This window comes from Peromyscus maniculatus, chromosome 2 (genome assembly GCF_049852395.1).
Source record: "Peromyscus maniculatus bairdii isolate BWxNUB_F1_BW_parent chromosome 2, HU_Pman_BW_mat_3.1, whole genome shotgun sequence".
Lineage (NCBI taxonomy): Eukaryota > Metazoa > Chordata > Mammalia > Rodentia > Cricetidae > Peromyscus > Peromyscus maniculatus.
The window spans coordinates 67,544,715-67,565,569 of NC_134853.1; the positions used below are offsets into that span (position 1 = coordinate 67,544,715).

At 44.5% G+C, this 20,855-nt stretch overlaps 1 protein-coding gene and 1 long non-coding RNA gene across 8 annotated transcripts in view; one reads left to right on the top strand and one right to left on the bottom strand.

Moving 5' to 3' along the window:
* The window catches only part of LOC102905298 (phospholipid-transporting ATPase FetA), a 98,853-nt gene that overhangs the window by 65,951 nt on the left and 12,047 nt on the right, over positions 1-20,855 (top strand). For 3 of the 6 annotated variants that reach the window (XM_076564078.1, XM_076564077.1, XM_006986050.4), the window contains 5 exons: positions 294-337; positions 14,673-14,835; positions 15,947-16,135; positions 16,887-17,002; positions 20,672-20,836. In XM_076564078.1, the coding sequence (XP_076420193.1) occupies positions 294-337; positions 14,673-14,835; positions 15,947-16,135; positions 16,887-17,002; positions 20,672-20,836 (677 nt within the window). The remainder of the gene's footprint in view (positions 1-293; positions 338-14,672; positions 14,836-15,946; positions 16,136-16,886; positions 17,003-20,671; positions 20,837-20,855) is intronic. The other 3 variants (XM_042271039.2, XM_076564079.1, XM_076564080.1) reach the window with 1 other exon arrangement.
* LOC121827212 (uncharacterized) overlaps positions 1-20,855 on the bottom strand; it is a 44,334-nt gene that overhangs the window by 1,468 nt on the left and 22,011 nt on the right. The window lies entirely within an intron of this gene.

Genomic DNA, 20,855 nt, shown 5'->3' on the forward strand with positions numbered 1-20,855 from the left:
TAGAAGTGAGGAGGAATGGGGCGTTTCTGTTGGAAGTGCTTACACAGTGTCGAGGGCTGGAAATGGAGGGTAGAGTGAGCACCTAACATGTGAGAGGCTCTGGTGTGAGCCCTAGCCCCGCCAAACACACTGCAGATATTTGGGAATGAAAATCACTAATGCTGTGGATGTAATTAATGCTGCTGCATTTTAACTGCACAGCAGTTAAATGGCAGGTTTATAGCACACACAACAAGAGTGAGAACCTCCTTTAAATCCTTCACTACCTCTCTGCTCTGTTTACTTGCCAATAGGTTATTCCTATGACGCCAATGGACAGTGTGTGCCAGGCTCTCCGGTGAGTAATTACAGCTTCTTGTGGCATACATGTGGGAAGTGAGGAGAGGATCTTTTACACAGTTCAGTCTCTACTCCTGAGATAATAAGCTTTTAGTGACCTAAAATGTAAAGAATGCGTATACACGGCCTATCTTTGAGAAATTTTTATGAAAATAGTTTTGTTGGTATTGGCTTGCTGTGTTTTGCTTCTCTCCTCTTCCTCCTCCTCCTCCTCCTCCTCCTCTTCCTTCTTCTTCTTCTTCTTCTTCTTCTTCTTCTTCTTCTTCTTCTTCTTCTTCTTCTTCTTCTTCTTCTCTCTCTCTCTCTCTCTCTCTCTCTCTCTCTCTCTCTCCCAATCTCTCTCAACAGAATCTATGTAGATCAGTTCCTCAAAACAATCCGTGATCACTGCCTTAGTCACTGTTCTATGGCTGTGAAGAGACGCCATAACCAAGGCAACACTTATAAAAGGAAGCATTTCAGTGAGGCTTGCTCAGTTTCTGAGGGTTAGTCTCTGATCATTAAGGCAGGAAACAGGCAGGCATGTCACTGGAACAGTAGCTGAAAGCTTTACATCCTGATCCACAAGCAGTGGGCAGAGGGAGAAACTCTGGCCCAACCCCAGCAGCACACCTGCTACTCCAACAAGGCCACACCTACTCCAACAAGGCCACACCTACTACTCCAACAAGGCCACACCTACTCCAACAAGGCCACACCTACTACTCCAACAAGGCCACACCTACTCCAACAAGGCCACACCTACTCCAACAAGGCCACACCTACTCCAACAAGGCCACACCTACTACTCCAACAAGGCCACACCTACTACTCCAACAAGGCCACACCTACTCCAACAAGGCCACACCTACTCCAACAAGGCCACACCTACTCCAACAAGGCCACACCTGCTACTCCAACAAGGCCACACCTACTACTCCAACAAGGCCACACCTACTCCAACAAGGCCACACCTACTCCAACAAGGCCACACCTACTACTCCAACAAGGCCACACCTCCTAATCGGTGTAATCCTTCCAAAGAGTTCATCAACTGGGGACCCAGCATGCAAATAAATGAGCCAATGGGGGACATTCTCATTCAAACCACCACATTCTACTCCCTGGCCCTCATAGGCTTGTAGCCACATCGTAATGCAAAATGCATTTAGTCCAGTTTCAAAGGTCCCCATAGTCTTTCACAGTCTCAAAACAGTTTCAAAGTCCAAAGTCTTTTCTGAATTTGGGCAATCTCTTTACTGTAAAATAAAAAATCAGAGCCGGGCAGTGGTGGTGGCGCATGCCTTTAATCCCAGCACTCGGGAGGCAGAGGCAGGTGGATCTTTGTGAGTTCAAGGCCAGCCTGGTCTACAGAGTGAGATCCAGGAAAGGCGCAAAACTACACAGAGAAACCCTGTCTCGAAAAACCAAAAAAAAATTAGATCACATACTTCCAACTTACAATGCCACAGAATACACATTACCATTGCAGAAGCGAGGGAAGGGAGCATGGTGAGGAGATACGGGACCAAAGTGTGACCGTTATTCTTGGTTGTCAACTTGACTACATCTGGAATTAACTAAATCCAAGTGGCTAGGCACACCTGTGGGATTTTTTCTTAATTAAATAATTTTAAGTTATTTTTATTGATTATTTGGGAATCTTACATCATTCAGCCTGATATGCTCACCTCCCAGTCTTCCATGTCTGCCCCTCCCTGTAACCTATCCCCATCAAGAGAAAAAAGTCCATTTTGTGTTGTCCATATATTCACTGGAGCATGGTTAGATTCCTAGTGGCCGACCTCCTGAGGGAGGATGAGTCTTTCTCTGCCTGCATCCTGCCACAAGCCATCAACTGAGGAGAGCCGTGCAGTGGCCTGAGCCCGCCTTCCTAACCCACACCCCTGCCTGCAGCGCTGTCACTGATACAGACTGCATGTGCTCATGAATCTCAGGTGTCACTGCAGCCCGGGGCAGCAGCATGGGCCACCGAGACTAACATGGCCTCTGGTAGCATCGTGGTCCATTGAGAAGGTTCAATCCAAAAAGTGAACCTTTCCTCATCTCGGGCCTCTGTTGCTCCCCAGAGCCAGGGGATGGTGCAGCCAGGGGCAGGTTCAGGGCTGAGTTCAGGGTTTGTCTGCACAAACTCCAGGCTGGTGTAAGCAGACCCTCCTGGGCAATGCCAGCAAGTAGATCTCAGGCCTCTCTCTCACCTGTCGCCGTCAGCAGGTCTCCAGTTCCGCCTCTCTCCATTAGCACACATGCCGCTCCGTTTTTCTGTCTTTCTCATCTCTCCATCACGTATTTGTTCTTTGTAGTGTGCCTGCTGCTGCTGCCCAGGGCCACAAGGCCAGGGGCGGCACTTGGCTGTCTCTTCCACCACCACTGCCCTGGCCTCATGGCTGGGGCCCTTAATTAAATAATTTGAAGTGAGAAGACCCTCTTACTCTGGGTCTTTTGAGGTGGGAAGAACCATCATTAATCTGGCCCACATCTGCTGGCAGGACATGTAAAAACATAGAAGAAGGAAACTTGCTCTCTTTTCCTGCTTGTCCTCAGTCTCTCTGGCAAGTCCATCTCTCCACCGTGTTAGACCATACTTCTTTGGGATTCTGACATATACTGAAGACCAGCTGGACATCCAGCCTTGTGGACTGGATTCTTGGATCTTCCATTGGTAGACAGCCATTGTTGGACTAGTTAGACAATAGCCTGTGAGCCATTCCATAAATGGCTATTCTCTCTCTCTCTCTCTCTCTCTCTCTCTCTCTCTCTCTCTCTCTCGTGATATTGTGTCATCCAATATATTGTGCACCCCAAATAAACTTATCTGGGGTCAGAGAACAGAAGAGCCACTATATTAAACATAGGGTTAGACAGTGCCAGCACATGCCTTTAATCCTAGCATTCCGGAGGCAGAGATCCATCTGGATCTCTGTGAGTTCAAAGCCACACTGGAAACAGCCAGGCATGGTGACACATGCCTTTAATCCCAGGAAGTGATTGCAGAAAGCAGAAAGCTATATAAGGTGTGAGGACCAAGAACTAGAGGCTTTTTAAGCTTTTAGGTTTTTAGCAGCAGTTCAACTGAGATCCATTCCAATGAGGACACAGAGGCTTCCAGTCTGAGAAAACAAGACCAGCTGAGGAATTGGCAAGGTGAGGTTGGCTGTGGCTTGTTCTGTTTCTCTGATCTTTCAGCATTCACCCCAATATCTGGCTCCCTGGTTTGTTTTTTATTTAATGAGACCTTTTTAAATTCATGTAACCTCTCTCTCTCTCTCTGTGTGTGTGTGTGTGTGTGTGTGTGTGTGTGTGTGTGTGTGTGTCTGTGTGTGTGTGTGTGTGTCTGTGTGTGACATACTGATGTCCCTCAGGGTCCACAAATAGCTGCTATACTAGAACCAGACTACAGGCTAAACAGGCTCTCAGAGGGGAGCTAGAAAGTGTAGTCCATAAGTTTCATGGGGCGTGTCTCGTATGGACCTTTGGAACTGGTCAATCAATCACAGTGTTTCCAGGCTTGAAATAGAGAAGAAGCCCACCGAATTTTTGTTTGACCTGTATAAGCAGAAAATTTTTCAAACAAATGAAAAAAAAAAAAACACCTAAATTAGACTTGGCAAAAGAGAATTTCGGCCTGTGAACCAATTTCCAGATTTGAGCCAGCTTGTAGACCCAGAACCCCTTGAGTGAAGGGAAGCCCAGTTCCCCTGACAGAGGACTTGATAAAATACCTAAGAGTTTTGTTATTAGCTTTTCCCCAATCCTTCCCCAGAGGGACCAGCAGCCTTTTACAAGGATAACTGGGAGAAAGGAAACAATCAGGCTTTTCAAGTCTATTAGATATTGGTTCTAAATAGATACTAGTTCGGGGAGACCCAAAGAAACATGTGGCCCTCCCGTTAAATTAGGGGCTAATGGATGTCAGGTGATTAATGGAGATTTGTCTGAAGTCTGACTTATAGTGGGTACAGTGGGTCCTCAAATTCATCCTGTGGTTATTTTCCCAGTCCCAGAATGTGTGTGTGTGTATATATATATTTAGAAGTTGACAGAATTCCCACATTGGTCCTGTGACCTGTGGAGTGAGGGCTGTTATGGTTGGAAAGACTAAATGGAAGACTTTAGAATTGCCTCCACCAGGGAAAATAGTGAATCAAAAGCAGTATTGCATCCTTGGATGAACTGTAAAAATTAGTGTGGGGCAGTGGTTCTACCACTGGCCTATCTGGCCAGTGCAGAAGACAGATGGATCATGGAGAATGATAGCTGACTATCAAAACTCAATCAAGTAGTGACTCCAGTTGTAGCTGCTGTACCAGATGTGGTGTCCTTACTTGAGCAGATGAACACATCTCCTGGTACATGGTATGCAGCTATTGATCTAGCAAAAGCCTTTATCTTGGTACCTGACTATAAAGTCCACAAGAAGACATTTGCTTTCAGATGGCAAGGCCAGCAGTATACCTTTAGCATTTTACCTCAAGGATATATTAACTCTCTAGCCCCATGTCATATCTTAGTTAGAGGGATCTTGATTGCCTCTTCCACAAAATATCACACTGGTTCACTGTATTGACAACATTATACTGTATGGACCAAGTGAGCAGGAGGTAGCAACCACTTTGGATTTGTAACACATATGCACATCAGAGGATGGGGAAAAAATCAACCAAAATATGAGGGTCTTCCACCTCGGGGAAATTCTTAGGAGTGCTGGTGTGGGGCACGCAGGGATTCCTTCTAAGGTGAAGGATAAGTTATTGCACCTGGCCTCTCCCACCACCAAGAAAGCAGCCCGATATCTAGTGGGTCTGTTTGGATTCTGGAGATAGCACACCCCTCACTTGGTGTGTCACTCCGGCCCATAGACCAAGTGACTTGGAAAGCTGCTAGTTTGTGTGCGGGCTGGAAGAGGAGGAGGAGGATCTTCCACAGTCCCGGCTGCTGTGGGGCTGGAAGAGGAGGAGGCTCTTCCACAGTCCCGGCTGCTGTGCGGGCCGCTCTACCACTTGGACCATGTGACCCAGCAGACCTGATGGTACTTGAGGCGTCAGTGGCAGATAGGGATGCTGCTTGGAGCCTTTGGCAGGCCCTGGTGGGTGGATCACAGAAGAGACTTTCAGGATTTTCCCCCTCAGAAAATTATTCTCCCTTTGAGAGAGAGCTCCTGGCCTGCTATTGGCCCTTAGTGGAATCTGAACATTTGACAATGGGCCACCACGTTACCATGTGACCTGAGCTGCCCATCATGAGCTGGGTGTTATCTGACCCACCAAGTCATAAAATAGGGTGTGCACAGCAGCAATCCATTACCAAATGGAAGTGGCATATATGTGATTGTGCACAAGCAAGTCCTGAAGGCACAAGGAAGTTACACGGAGACATTGCCCAAAAGCCTATGGTTTCTACTCCTGTTGCGGTACCTTCTGCTCCCAGGCTCATGGGGTGTGTCCTATGATAGGTTGATGGAGAAGGAAGACTGGACCTGCTTTACTGATGGTTCTGTATTCTATGCATGTACCACTCAGAAGTGGACAGCTGCAGCATTACAGCCCCTTCCTGGGACAACCTTGAAAGATGCTGGCTGAGGGAAATCCTCACAACGGGAAAAACTTTGGGTGGTACACATGTTTATATATTTTTCTTGGAAGGAGAAATGGCCAGATGTGTGATTGTTCACTGATTCATGGGCTGTAATCAATGGGTTGGTTAGGTGGTCAGGGACTTGGAAAGAACATGACTAGAAATTGGTAAGAAAGACATCTGGGGAAGAAGTATATGGAGGGATCTCTTTGAATGGGCAAAGGATATGAAGATACTGTGCCCCATATCAATTCTCATCAAAAGGTGACTTCAGCTGAGGAAGAGTTTAATAATTGGTAGATAGCACGACCCATTCTGTGAACAGTCAGTCTCTTTCCCCAGCCATCCTTGTCTGGGATGCCCAGTGGGCCCATGAACAATGTGGCCGTGGTGGCAGAGATGGAGCTTGTGCATGGGCTTGACAACATGGACTTCCACTCTCCAGGTGACCTGCCTACAACTGTTGCTGAGTGCCAGATCTGCCGACAGCAGGGACCAACACAAAGCCCCAGATAGGGCACCATTCCCCACGATGACCAGTAGCAGCAACATGGAGGGCTGGGCAGGGCTCTCCAGAAGGCAGTGTATGCTTTCAATCAGTGTCCCATATGTGGTAAGGTTTCTCCCTTAGCCAGGAATCAAGGGGTGGAAAGGGGAATGGTTCTACTCATTATCACCCCTAGTGACCCACTAGGGGAGTTTTCGCTTCCTGTTCCCACAACCCTAAGTTCTGCTGGCCTAGAAGTTTTGGTTTCAGAGAGGGGAGCACTTTTGTCAGGACAACAACACAGCAAACATTCTGCTGAACTGGAAGCTCAGACTTCCCCCTGGTCACTCTGGACTTCTAATGCCCTTAAACCAACAGGCTAAGATAAAGGAATAAGAGTGTTAGGAGGGGTGATTGGCCCAGATTATCAAGAGGAAATTGGATTGCTTCTCCACAGTGGAGGTAACTAAGATTATCTCTAGAGTGCAGAGATCCTTTAGGACAGTGGTTCTCAACCTTCCTAATGCTGTGACATGTAGCATGAATCTTAAAAAGGTCTTATTAATAAAATCAAACCTGAGCCAGGTATTGGGGTGAACTGGAAGATCAGAGAACCAGAACAAGCCACAGCTACCTCACCTCGCCAGATCCTGAGCTGGTCTTATTTCCTCAGACTGGAGGCCTCTGAGTCCTCATCCAGAATGGCTCTCAGCTGAACTGTGCTCGAAGCCTGAAAATTTAACCAGCCAAATGCTTAATCAGGCCAAATGCTTCTAGTTCCTGGTCTTCATGCCTTATATACCTTTCTGCTTCCTATCATCACTCCCTGGGATTAAAGGCTCGCTTTCTGGGATTAAAGGTGTGTGTCTCCATGCCTGGCCGTTTCCAATGTGGCCTTGAACTCACAGAGATCCAGAGGGATTTCTACCTCTGGAATGCTAGGATTAAAGGTGTGTGCCGCCATTTTCTAGCCTTTGTATCTAGTGGCTGTTCTGTCTCTGACCCCAGATAAGTTTATTAGGGTGCACAATATTTTGGGGAACACAATACCACCACAGTGACCCTTTAATATAGTTCCTCACATTGGCATGACCCCCAGCCATAAGATTGTTTCACTGCTATTTCATAACTATAATTTTGCTACTGGTATGAATCATAATGTAAACATCTGATTGCAGGATATCTGATATGCAACCCCCTGTGAAAGGGTTGTTCAAGCCCCCAAAGGGGTCACAACCCATGGGTTGAGAATGGGCATCTCTTGGTGCTCCCATGTCCTGTGATTGAAGTCAATGGGGAACTACAACAGCCTCTCCAGGCAGGACGACAGAGACCCTTCAGGAGTAAAGGTGTAGGTCACTCCAGGAAGAGAGTCTTGCTGAGAGTGGAAGAAATACAGAATGGGTAGTACAGGAAGCTAAGGCCTCATGACCAGTTGCAGAAACAAAGACTTAATTGACATGGGTGTTTCTGTCATATTTTGTTAAGAATATATTTGTATGCCGGGCGGTGGTGGTGCACGCCTTTAATCCCAGCACTCGGGAGGCAGAGCCAGGCAGATCTCTGTGAGTTCGAGGCCAGCCTGGACTACCAAGTGAGTCCCAGGAAAGGCGCAAAGCTACACAGAGAAACCCTGTCTCAAAAAAACCAAAAAAAGAAAAAGAAAAAGAAAAGAATACATTTGTACAGAGAATTGTGTTTTCTTGATTTCTTTATCATATAATGCAACATCAATTAAGAGAATGTCAGTGGTTATCATATTTAAGTTTGATATACTAAAAGAATACCCCTCAAGGAACATTGCCACATCTTCTAAAATTTATAATGCATTTACAATTGTACGAGGGGTAGTTATATCATGCTAGGTATAATTATGACCTGATTAATATATAATGTGTTTTTAATTGTACATAGATAATTATATCATGTTAGGCATAATAATGACCTCATTATTGTTGTCACTGGGAAATTAGTCACAACATAAGGAGCTATGATTGTGTGTCAGGTTGACAAGGGGTGTACTTCTGATGGCTATTCTTGTGATGGGTTCTCGGTTGTCAGTTTAACTACTTCTGAAATTAACTAAAACCAAGTGGCTGGGTGCACCTGTGAGGGATTATTTTTTTCTTAAATCATTTGAAGTGGGAAGACCCACTTTTAATCTGGATCTTTTGAGATGGGAAGATCCACCTTTGATCTGACCTACATCTTCTGCTGGCAACGTATGAAAAGACAGAATACGGAAGCTTATAATTCGATCCCATCACTAACATTAGAGCCTACTTCTTTGGGATTCTGGTGCAGACTAAAGACCAACTGAGACATCCAGCCTCATGGACTGACCAACTACTGGATTCTTGGACCTTCTGTTTGTAGACAGTCATTGTTGGACTAGTTGGCCATAGCCTGTGAGCCATTCTAGTAACATTCTAGTAAATTGTCCCTCTCTGTCTCCCTCTCCCCTCCTGCTCTCCCTCTTTCCCTCTCGGTTGTGTGTGTGTGTGTGTGTGTGTGTGTGTGTGTGTGTGTGTGTGTGTGTGTGTGTGTGTGTATATATATACATATATTATTTTTTCTATAAGTTCTATTCCTCTACAGAACCCTGACTAATACACAAAGTAAAACAAGACCAAAACCCAGCAGGGAAGACTCAAGTTAGGTCATAAAGAATATACGTACTGAGTGAGTCCCTGTTCTGTTGCTGTGAAGAGACTCCATGAGCAAAGCAACACTGGTCCTGGAAGACAATACTCAGCACCACCAGTCTTTTGGTTTCGAGACAGGGTTTCTCTGTGTACCCCTGGCTGTCCTGGATCTCACTCTGTAGTCCAGGCTGGCCTTGAACTCACAGAGATCCGCCTGCTTCTGCTTCCTGAGTGCTGGGATTAAAGGTGTGCACTACACACCTGGCATGATGTCTTAATATATGTATACATTGTGTAAGGTTCAAGTCAGGGTAAATATATCGCAAACATCTATCGTTCTTCATGTTTAATATATGCAGAAGGCTCCTTTTCTGTCTTTTTGAGATGTATAGCACAATTTGTTCCCTCTAGCCACACTCTTAGGAGTGTGCCCTTTACCTGACCCCTGTGGCTTAGTATCCATACCTCCCATCCAATATCTCAGTATTTAATTTACCAAGCTGTGATGACCAATTACGCTGAATCATTGTGTACTCTTCTTTCCCCCCACAATTTTTTTAGGTCTGCTCATCTTCTTTGCCCTCTTTTCTTATTTATAAGTGGACTTTATGTAGTAAAAATAATTTTTCCTTTCCCCAATGCATTCGTTACCACTATTGTTCTCATTTTAAGTTTTTTGGTTCTTATTGCTTTAATTACATTTTTATTTATTTGAGAAAAGTGTCACAATGTGCATGTGGAGATCAGAGGACAATTTCCAGGAATTGGTTCTTTCCTTCTACCATGTGGGACTTGGGATCAAATTCAAGTTGCTGAACCATCTCATTGGCTCAATGTTTAGTGTCTTTAAATATTTTGACGGTGAGGCCTGAAGAGATGGCTCAGCAGTTAAGAGCACTTGCTGCTCTTTCAGAGGACCTGGGTTCAGTTCTAGCACCCACATGGTGGTTCATCTGTAACTCCAGTCCCAGGGTTTCTGACACTCTATGACCTCTGCAGGCACCAGGCATGCACGTGGTCCACTTAAATACATGCAAGCAAAACACCCATACACATAAATAAATCTAATGGTTTTAACATATTGAGCTTTGAAATTATTTTTACTATATTGACCTTTTCCATTTGTTAACATACTATGTACTCCTAGTCACCACTGTTGTAGAACTATCTTTCTATCTCTAGCTAGTTTGTTTTATTGTTTTTCTTTTTTTTTTTAAAGATTTATTTATTTGTTAATATATACAGTGTTTTGTCTGCCTGTATGTCTACAGGTCAGAAGAGGGCACCAGATCTCACTACAGATGGTAGATGGTTGTGAGCCACCATGTGGTTGCTGGGACTTGAACTCAGGACCTCTGGAAGAGCAGTCAGTGCTCTTAACCTCTGAGCCATCTCTCCAGCCCCTGTTTTATTGTTTTTCTAACAAGTGGAACTCACTTTTTACTTGTGGATTTAATTTTAAACATCTCTTCTTAGAATATCCATCTTCACCTTCAGGATATCCCCTGTACTATCCCTGCCTGCTAAACCCTTAGCCACTTACATACAGCAAACTCTAACTTCCAGTGTCCACCTTGTTCCCATCCAGCCAAAGAGTTGAGGTAGGAAATGGAAAACCAGTCTGTACTTTATAACAAAACAAAACAAAACTGTAGCAGGGTCCTGTGCTGTTGTTCCCTTTCGGGGAGAGGGCCAAGTAGGTGCAGAGTCAATGACACAGACTCTGGGAGAATGTTGAAACAACAAGCTCAGTTTATTCAGGAAGAGGCAAGCCTTATATACCCTCCACCCCACCCTGGGGGGAAGTCTGATGAATATTCATCTGCTGGTGTGACATGGCTGCCTCTCATTGGCTCAGGTCATCTCCAGATCATGACTCAGCTGCCCTTAGGCAGACCCAGGTTGACTCTCAGAAAGCTGTTAGGGATGAATCATCCCACACAAAACAAAAGCCTTCCCATTGTGAGTCTCTATATTAATCACCACGTACTGAAGGAAGAGGCTTCCCTGATGAGAGCAGAAGAATGCTCTAATCCTTGGTCTGGAGTAGTCATTAGGAGTTAGTGTAATGCTATGTCCCTTTAGCAGAGTAATACTAGTAGTTTCTCCCCTATGGCCTGTGACCTACCTAGACTCGGGTTCTTGGCCCTGTTAACAGGGCCAGGCTTGAATTCTGTCTTATGGAACAGGCCTCAAATCCAGTCAGAAAGTGGTTGGTTCCTGCCATCACATTTGTGCCATGATTGCACCACTGGGAATATTTTGCCAGGACATTTTGTTGTTATAGCTAGCACGGTAAACAGTTGGGTAAGACTAATGAAAACTTTTCTCCCTGTAATGTGCACAGTAACTTGCTGCTAGCTGTAAAGCTATCAAGTAGGGAGGAAGCTTCCAGGTCAATGCCAGCTTGATTTCCATCATCACATATTACTTATCTGGGAGGAAAGATTAAAAAAAAACACACACACACACACTTGCTTGGATCACTTTCTTGAGCTTCAAAATTATGTGTCAATGACCCCCTGCATTGCTACCCGTGAGGCCAGCTGCTTGACTGTCCACATGCTTCCTCAGCCCACTGGGTGGTCTGTCCTGGTAAAGGGTTGCACTTTCTATCTAGTGGTTCAATTGGGAAATATAAAATTATTCAACTCTTTGCATCTTTTTCTCCTCTGACCCATGTTACACCAATTCCAGCTCCCTGTGTTTTCAAGTTCACCTTTGATTTAATATTTGTTGTTCGTTCTTCGTCATTTCTCTCGTGAATCACCGCATGGTCTCCTGGCTGGTCCCTGTTTCATCCCGCTACTTTCAATACACTCTGTATGCAGATTCCAGAAGACCTTCTGACCGATTTGATTGGTCACTCACTCCTGATGGAAAGTGGCTGGGAGGCTATATTGCAAATAATGTGGTAATGCAGGAGCTCGTCCTTGCTGTCCTCTCCAACCTTATTCCCAGCCTGTCACTTCAGAGAATGTGCCGGTTTAAGAAGCCAATTCTAGAAAAGCCTTAGGGGATGCTGTGTGAGCGGTTCTCTTAAACTTCTGAACCCATAAGCCTTAGAGCTCGTGTCTTTATGACTGGCTAAGTCTAGATCTTGGATCCAAAGACCTCTTCCTCTGACAAAACTCTTGCTAGTTTGCCTGCCTCAACCTCCCTCCCTGCAGCGTTGTGTGTGCTTGAATACCGGGGCCCGGTGCAGGCAGTAGAGCAACCATGAAGAACCGGAGAAAGATCTGCGGAAATTCTGATATGGACCGGGCAGACATGTTAACAGACTGCAGTCTTCAGGCCAGCGTTTGGTCATGATGACTGCCAGTGGCCTGACTTAAATGGATAAAAGAGTCCGTGTCTGAAGGGCCAGGCCATAACTAGGCAAATAGTGAATTTGGGTCCACAAATTGAGTCAAGGACTAAATAGAAAGAAACTAGATCAATTTAGGAAGTGATCTCCTATGCCAATGCGTTCAAGACTACTTCCTGCTTTCCCTTCTAGCAGGTTCAGAGTAGCTGGATTTATGTTGAGGTCCTTGATCCACTTGGACTTAAGTTTTGTGCACAGTGACAGATATGGATCTATTTGCAGCCTTCTACACGTTGATATCCAGTTATGCCAGCACCATTTGTTGAAGATGCTTTCTTTTTTCCATTGTACACTTTTGGCTTCTTTGTCAAAAATTATATGTCCATAGGTGTGTGGGTTAATGTCAGGGTCTTCAATTCGATTCCATTGGTCCACATGTCGGTTTTTATGCCAATACCAAGCTGTTTTTATTACTGTAGCTCTATAGTAGAGCTTGAAGTCAGGGATTGTGATGCCTCCAGAGGTTGTTTTATTGTACAGGGTTCTTTTGGCTATCCTGGGTTTTTTGTTTTTTCCATATGAAGTTTAGTATTATTCTTTCCAGGTCTGTGAAGAATTGTGTTGGTATTTTGATGGGGATTGCATTGAATCTGTAGATTGCTTTTGGTAAAATTGCCATTTTTACTATGTTGGTCTTGCCTATCCATGAGCATGGGAGATCTTTCCATTTTCTGATATCTTCTTCAATTTCTTTTTTCAGGGACTTAAAGTTCTTGTCATATAGGTCCTTCACTTGCTTCGTTAGTGTTACCCCAAGGTATTTTATGTCATTTGTGGCTATTGTAAAGGGTGATGAATCTCTGATTTCCTTCTCAGCTTCTTTGTCCATTGTATATAGGAGGGCTACTGATTTTTTTGAGTTGATCTTGTATCCTGCTATGTTGCTGAAGGTGTTTATATAAGCTTTATCAGTTCCTGGGTGGAATCTTTGGGGTCACTCAAGTATAGTGTCATGTCATCTGCAAATAGGGAAAGCTTGGCTTCTTCCTTTCCACCCTAATAGTTGTGCCAGAAACCCCATCCAAGGATTGAGGAATCTGGATGCAGACATCCACGGCTAGGCCCCGGGTGGAGCGCCGGGAGTCTAATTAGCGAGAAAGAGGAGGGTTTATATGAGCGAGAATTGATGAAACCAAGGTTGGATAAAGCACAGGGACAAATAGCCAAACGAATGGAAACACATGAACTATGAACCAAAGGCTGAGGGGCCCCCAACTGGATCAGGCCCTCTGAATAGGTGAGACAGTTGATTGGCTTGATCTGTTTGGGAGGCATCTAGGCAGTGGGACCAGGTCCTGGGCTCATTGCATGAGATAGCTGTTTGAAACCTGGGACTTATGCAGGGACACTTGGCTCAGTCTGGGAGGAGGGGACTGGACCTGCCTGGACTGAGTCTATCAGGTTGATCTCAGTCCTCGGGGGAGGCCTTGCTCTGGAGGAGGTGGGAATGGGGAGTGGGCTGGGGGGAAGGGGAGGGGGGCGGGAGGGGGGAGAACAGGGGAACCCGTGGTTGATATGTAATAATATATTATTATTATTATTATTATTATTATTATTATTTTATTTTATTTTATTTTACAATACTGAATAGTATTGTAAAATAAAATAATAATAATAATAATAATAATAATAAAACTGAATGGTATTGTAAAATAAAATAAAAGGAAAAAAAGAAAGAAACTAGATCAAACTGTGAGAGAGGTGGGAAGAGCCAGGTATTCTTACAGGTCAGGCAATATTAATATGTAAACAAGCGTGTACTGAAACTTGTCACGTGGCATTTCCAGAATTAGTCTCCAGCCCACTTCGTCTCTGTGGGATCCATTACAATGACACCACTGCACCCAGGACCTGTTCTTTCCTCAGCTGCCTAAATCAGACAGACAAAACCAGAAATAAGAATTTTCTCAGATACCAGTTACTAACAGAGCAGTTAGTCCTTCATACCCTCACACTTGATTATGAGATGGGTCTGGAAACAGGAAAAGTCAAGTTTCAAGGTCTCCATTGGTCATTTAGAATAGCAGGAGTGGAGGGGGTAGGAGGTCCACCAAGCCACGCCTGTCCTGCGGGAAGGTTCCTCCCAGCACAGCCACAGCCCAGGTCAGCAGGTCAACCTGCACTGGAACCTCTGCCGTCTCTCCTGCCCTCCCCTTCCCATTTCCTGAGAGAGCTCGTCACATCCCAGAAGCAACCCCAATGTGACATCTGGGAGATGTGCAGCTGTGCCTGAGAACTCCGCTCTGTGTTTCTGTTCCAGAATGACAAGGTTGACTTCTCCTATAACCAGCTGGCCGACCCTAAGTTCTCATTCTATGATAATACTTTGGTGGAAGCCGTGAGGAATGAAGACCGCTTTGTGTACCTCTTCTTCCTCTGCCTCTCACTGTGCCACACTGTCATGTCCGAAGAGAAGGTGGAAGGTGAGCGCGGGCCTGAGCCTCATGGACTGAGACTGTGCCCTGAAGTCGGGACTGCTTGAAGTATGGTGGTGTGATACACTCTGAACAGTCTAACCTCAGAAAGGATTCCTAACAAGGGTGTGCTGGCCAGCAGTGGGATGGTAAGGGGGTAGCAAGCTGGTTTAGGGAAAGTGTCAGTCACTGGATAGGGGTCGAACTGGTGCCCTCCAGAGAGGTTTTGATCTTGAGGCTCTGTGGGTTCTGAAGCATCCATCTGACCAGTCCCACTGTCTTTGCAGACTTCCTGGAAGGTGAATTGAGTTGTTGTCCTGTCACTTACAGTGTGTCTCAGTCATCACCATGTGTCTTAGCTTCTTTAGTGTGACAAAGTCATCCATTAATTACCCAAACTTTTTTAAAAACAATGAATGAAAAATGACTGTTTATTCATTATTAAGTCTTTCTTCTTAAAATGTTTTTAATTTTTTATTATTATTTTAAGTGTATGCATGTTTTGCCTACATGTATGTCTGTGTGCCACTTACGTGCTTGGTGCTTGTGGGGTCAGAAGAGGGCATTGGATCCCCTGGGACTGGAGTTGTAGGTGGTTGTGAGCCACCATGAGGGTGTTGGAAATTGAACCTGGGTCCTTTCCTTTCAGCCAAGGCTTCTCTATGTAGTCCTGCCTGTCTTGGAATTCACTATGTAGACCAGGCTGGCCTCAAACTCACAGAGATCCTCCTGCCCCCATCTCCTGGGTAGAATTAAAGGTTTGCAGCACCATGCCTGGCCTAAGGTTTATTTTTATATGTATGGGCATTTCTCCTGTATGTATGTCTGTGTACCATGTGCATGCCTGGTGCCCAAAGTGGCCAGTAGAGGGTGTCAGATCCCCTGGAACTAGACTTACAGATGGTTGTGAGCCACCATGTGAGTGCTGGGAATAGAACCATGGTCCTCTTGAAGAGCAGCCAGCGTTCTTAACCTTTTAGGGCCAGGCATGTAAGGAAGTTTTGAAGAACTATATCCCCTTCTGGGCTCTCTTTGTAAGCCACTGGAAATGTGGTCTCACTTCTGGGTGAACTAAGTTGCTCACCTCTGCAGGCTCTGTCACCTTTTCGTCTCTTGTCAGGTGAGCTGGTGTACCAGGCTCAGTCACCAGATGAAGGTGCCCTGGTCACTGCTTCTAGGAACTTTGGCTTTGTGTTCTGTTCCCGCACACCTGAGACAATCACAGTGATCGAAATGGGGAAAATACGAGTTTATCAGCTGCTGGCTATTTTGGACTTCAGCAATGAGCGCAAGAGGATGTCTGTGGTTGGTGGGTGCTCCCTCTAAGTCAGTCTCTTGGTGACAAGTGCTCGCTCTCAGTCACTCTCTGTCCTTTGCGTACATTTGCATATTGACTTTTTGTTTCATCTACACATCAGTCCTTCCCCCCACTCACATGACTTCCCTCAGATATTTGGCCTCAAACACACACACACACACACACACACACACACACACACACACACACACACACTTTCTCTCTTGTCTCCTTTAAATTGTTTCTTACATATAAATAGGGCCTTGCTACCAAGTGCTGAGTCCTTTCTCTAGTATTTCTGCTAGTGACTTGCCAGTATGTTCAAATCTAAGATGAGGACATAAAATTAACCCATAAAGCATGAACACGGCATAAGAAATGGGAACTAATAATATAGTCGGCCCTCCTTGCCCATTGAGTCACAGATTCAGCCAACTATAGATCAAAAATATTTTAAAGTATTTGGGGGCAAGTTCCAAGCCCCAGCCTCAGATAATAGTGAGACCCTGCCTCACGAAGGAAAACGAAAACAACTAAATAATAGTCTGCATCAGACTCTTCCTGAGGGACATTGACCCACAGAAGAATTGTTTTGAAAAGTTTCTCTGTCACTATCATGATCTGTCCTGTGTGACCACTCCATTGAGTTCTTAGCCTCAACAAATGTTAGGGGGAACAGCCCCCTTTTATCCCTCAATGAACCCAAACAAATTTTTAAGCAGTAGGCCTATATGATTATTTTGCTTAATCTGTTCATCTTTAGTTCGGACACCTGAAAATCGGGTCATGTTGTTCTGCAAGGGAGCAGACACCATCATCTACGAGCTCCTTCATCCCTCCTGTGCGTCCCTTAGTGATGTGACCATGGACCACTTAGATGTAAGTGTGGAGGTGGAAGCAGATGGCAGCTGTGGGTGGTTCTCTCTCTGCAACTTCTCACATGATTTGACCAGTAACTTGTCCCTGTTTTAGGGTGTTTCTAGATGGGTTTGTGTTGCATCAGTTTTATTCATTCATTCATTCATTCATTCATTCTTTCTTTCTTTCATTCTTTCATTTTATTGAAAGAAATATTTATTTCATTTCATTTATTTATTTATTTTGGGGTTGACCAAAGAAAGACTAAAACTATTTTATTTTGTTGTGTTCTCACATTTCCAACTTCTGTGTTAAAGAATTATGTGGGACAAGACCCCAGAGGCATAATGAGGATCATGTCTGCAGGATCACATACAGTGATCAGAATAGTTCTATGATTCTTGCCTCCTGAGGTCCTACAGACCTGGTATTTGCTTCAGAACATGGAGGCCTTATTCCACAGACATGCTACTTTTAGGGTAAGGAGCAGAACACAAGCACTAGGCTTGGTATCAAACCCTCGAGGGCACCCTCCCGCTCCCTGTCTTATTCTAGTTCTACCTACTAGCATTTGCAATATATCATAGAGAAAAGAGAGTGACCTCAGCTTGCTGTCACAAGAAAGGAAAAGCAGATCAATACACTCCCAGATTTCTAATGCTCTACCTGTATGTGTAAAAGGCCAGCAGTATAAGGAAAGAACAAGACAGGACGGAGAGGGAGGAGCCGATCAGTAAAATGGTTCATAAAGTAGATTTAGAAAATACTATTTTATTATACCTTACCATGTGGACAGAGTCAGAGAACAAATAAACACATGAAAAGATGCTGGCATCATCAGTTATTAGAAAAATACAAATAAAAAAACATGAAATGCTGCCTTTCTCTCTACCAGGGTGGTTTAAACCTGGTGACCAGACCATACTAAATGTCATCTAGATGTAGGAAAATATAACCCTCATACATTGCTGATAAAAAGGTATAATGGCATTTGGGAAAACAGTCTTGCATTTCCTCAGAAAAATTAAGCATAGTGTTGTCATGTGACTCAGAATTCCATTCCTAGTTCTGTTTCCAGAGAAATGAAAACCCATCCACAGAAAAAACATGGATGACTGTTTATAGCAGATTGCTCATAACTGCAAAATGGCTGGAGCAACCCAAATGTCCATCAGCAGATAATGGAATAAATAAAATGTGCTTTTTTTTCCTACAAAGCGATTTTTGGCAATAAAAGGGAATGAAGTACATGCTGCCATAGATGAACCTTGAAAACAGGCCACATGAAAAAGGCAGAAGATCACATTATCAGAAGATCTGATTCACCTTAGAAAACTACAGAGAAAGAAAGTAACTTCTGGCCAGGCTCAGCAGATAAACCCTGATAAGCTGAGTCAGGATCTACAGCGTGGAAAGAGAGAACCAGCTTCTGCAAGTTGTCCACTGACATACAGACGTACAGACGTACACACACACACACACACACACAGAGAGAGAGAGAGAGAGAGAGAGAGAGAGAGAGAGAGAGAGAGAGAGAGAGAATGTGTGTGTCACAATAGATGATAGATAGATAGATAGATAGATAGACAGACAGACAGACAGATAAATGTCTTTAAATGCGAAACAAAAAAAGTGAGTTAGTAGTTTCTGGGGTGGGGGGAAAGGAGTGGAGGGTGACTGCTAATAGACATGTGTTTCTCTGGAGGGTTATGGAGGTTCTGGCATTAGATAATGGTGAGCATTCTACAAACTGATGAATCATAAACTAAATCGTGGGTTTTAAAATGGTGAATCTTACAGCATGTAAGTTATATATCAAGGTTTTAAAATCCATTTGTCTGTGCATGTATGTGGGTGAGTGAGTACCATGGCCCCAGGGTAGCGGTCAGAGGATCCATTTGTAGGAGTTGGTTCTCTCCTATCACGTGAGCCCAAAGGATCTAAAGAGGGTGGTCAGGCTTGCCAGAAAGTGCCTGTACCCACTAAGCCATCCTGCCAGCCATATCTCAAGTTTTAAGAAGTGAGCTTTGTCCTCCCCAAAACAGCCCTTCCATCTTATTCTCATTCAGGCCCCGGTGTCTTCTCATGGCCTGCTCTCTTATCTAGAGCACCTTCACAGATGGCTTTTCCCCAGCCTGGCTTCAAAGGATGGTCAGAAAAGCATTTCAGACCTTTGCACATGTTTCCTGATGCCAACTTCAACAGTCACTTATAATGCGATTTAACCACACTAACCATCTGAAGACGAACCTGTAGGAGTCAAACTCCAATACACAAGCACAGCCCCAGGCCCAGCAACACAGGAATCGCAAATAGGCCACATAAAAACAGGTGGCAGGAAGGATTTAGACACCAGGCCATAGTTTGCCCATGATAGGAGAAAAGAAAAATACACCAGTAGAGATGAGAGATGTTAGCATACTCTGCAGAGTGATTTGTCAATGGATTAATGAATCTGTTGGTGTATTGTCCTCTAACCTATATCCAATACAGAATCACCTTCTGCCATTATCACACCCTTCCTAAGTCTCCTGAGACCTTCTCTGCCTATAGGACAAATACTTAAGACTTGGCATTCCCTAGGGATATTGCCTTACATTGTTTATACCTGGAAATTAACGTCAACTGAGAAGTTAAACAAGTAATAAGAACAAATCTGTGGGGCTGGAGAGATGGCTTGGTGGTTAAGAGCACTGCCTGTTCTTCCAGAGGTCCTGAGTTCAACTCCCAGCAACCACATGGTGGCTCACAACCATCTGTAATGAGATCTGGTGCCCTCTTCTGGCATAAAGTTGTACATGCAGATAAAGAAGCCATATACATAAATAAATAATAAAAAGTCTTTAAAAAAAAAAAAGGAACAAATTTGTGTTTTCTCTGATCTTATAATGCCAGTGGATTCTCACTCCCTTTACTCTAGCGGTAAGACTAGACTCATGGTGATTTGGAGGTCCGATATATAAAATTTGCTCTAACCCATCCTCAGATGGGTGAGTTCTGCTCCAAGCTACCCACATTCTCACCCAGGCCTCCTTATGACCAGGCTATACTCCAGCAGCATGGCTACCTATGGCTAACTAAGATACATCTGTGACCAAGGAATGAACATACTAACTCACCCCAGATTAGTACAGTTGTCTACAGCAGTTCAGCTAAACAATGAGATGCAGACAGACTGTGAGCATGTGCTGTCTAAGTTGTTCGTTGAGTACTTGATGGAGAAAGGATGAGGGGGAAACTGAATGTGTATTTGCAAAGAGTGGTAATACCTTATTACGTAACATCACTTTATAACAACTCCCTCTTAGTCTATTACTCTCTCCCTTTTCATGCCATCATCATCATTATCCTCTCTATAAGGAGTATATTATATATTATATTATTATCCAGATCTTAGAAGAAGGAACTCTAGACATAGCCTAGGCTGACCTGGACCTTAGGATCTTCCTTCAAGTGCTGTGATTATGTACACGTATCACTCACTTGGCTTCCCTGGAACATTTTGCTTAGAAAGTACAAGACTAGTCACATGGCCCTAACTAGGAAACTCTGTTTTACAGGCAGATGGGCCCTGTGGTCAGTCTGCCAGTCCCTTACCTCTGCCTTACCAGCTCAGGCTTGGCGCGCGCGCGCGCGCGCGCGCGCGCGCGCACACACACACACACACACACATATATATATATCTTCCAGGATTTTGCCAGTGAAGGCCTTCGCACCCTCATGGTTGCTTACCGAGAATTGGATAGTGCATTTTTCCAGAAGTGGATTAAAAAGCACAGTGAAGCCTGCCTGACTCTCGAGGATCGAGAAAGAAAATTAACTCTGGTCTATGAAGAAGTTGAAAGCAACCTAATGGTGAGTGTGAGGATCTCGG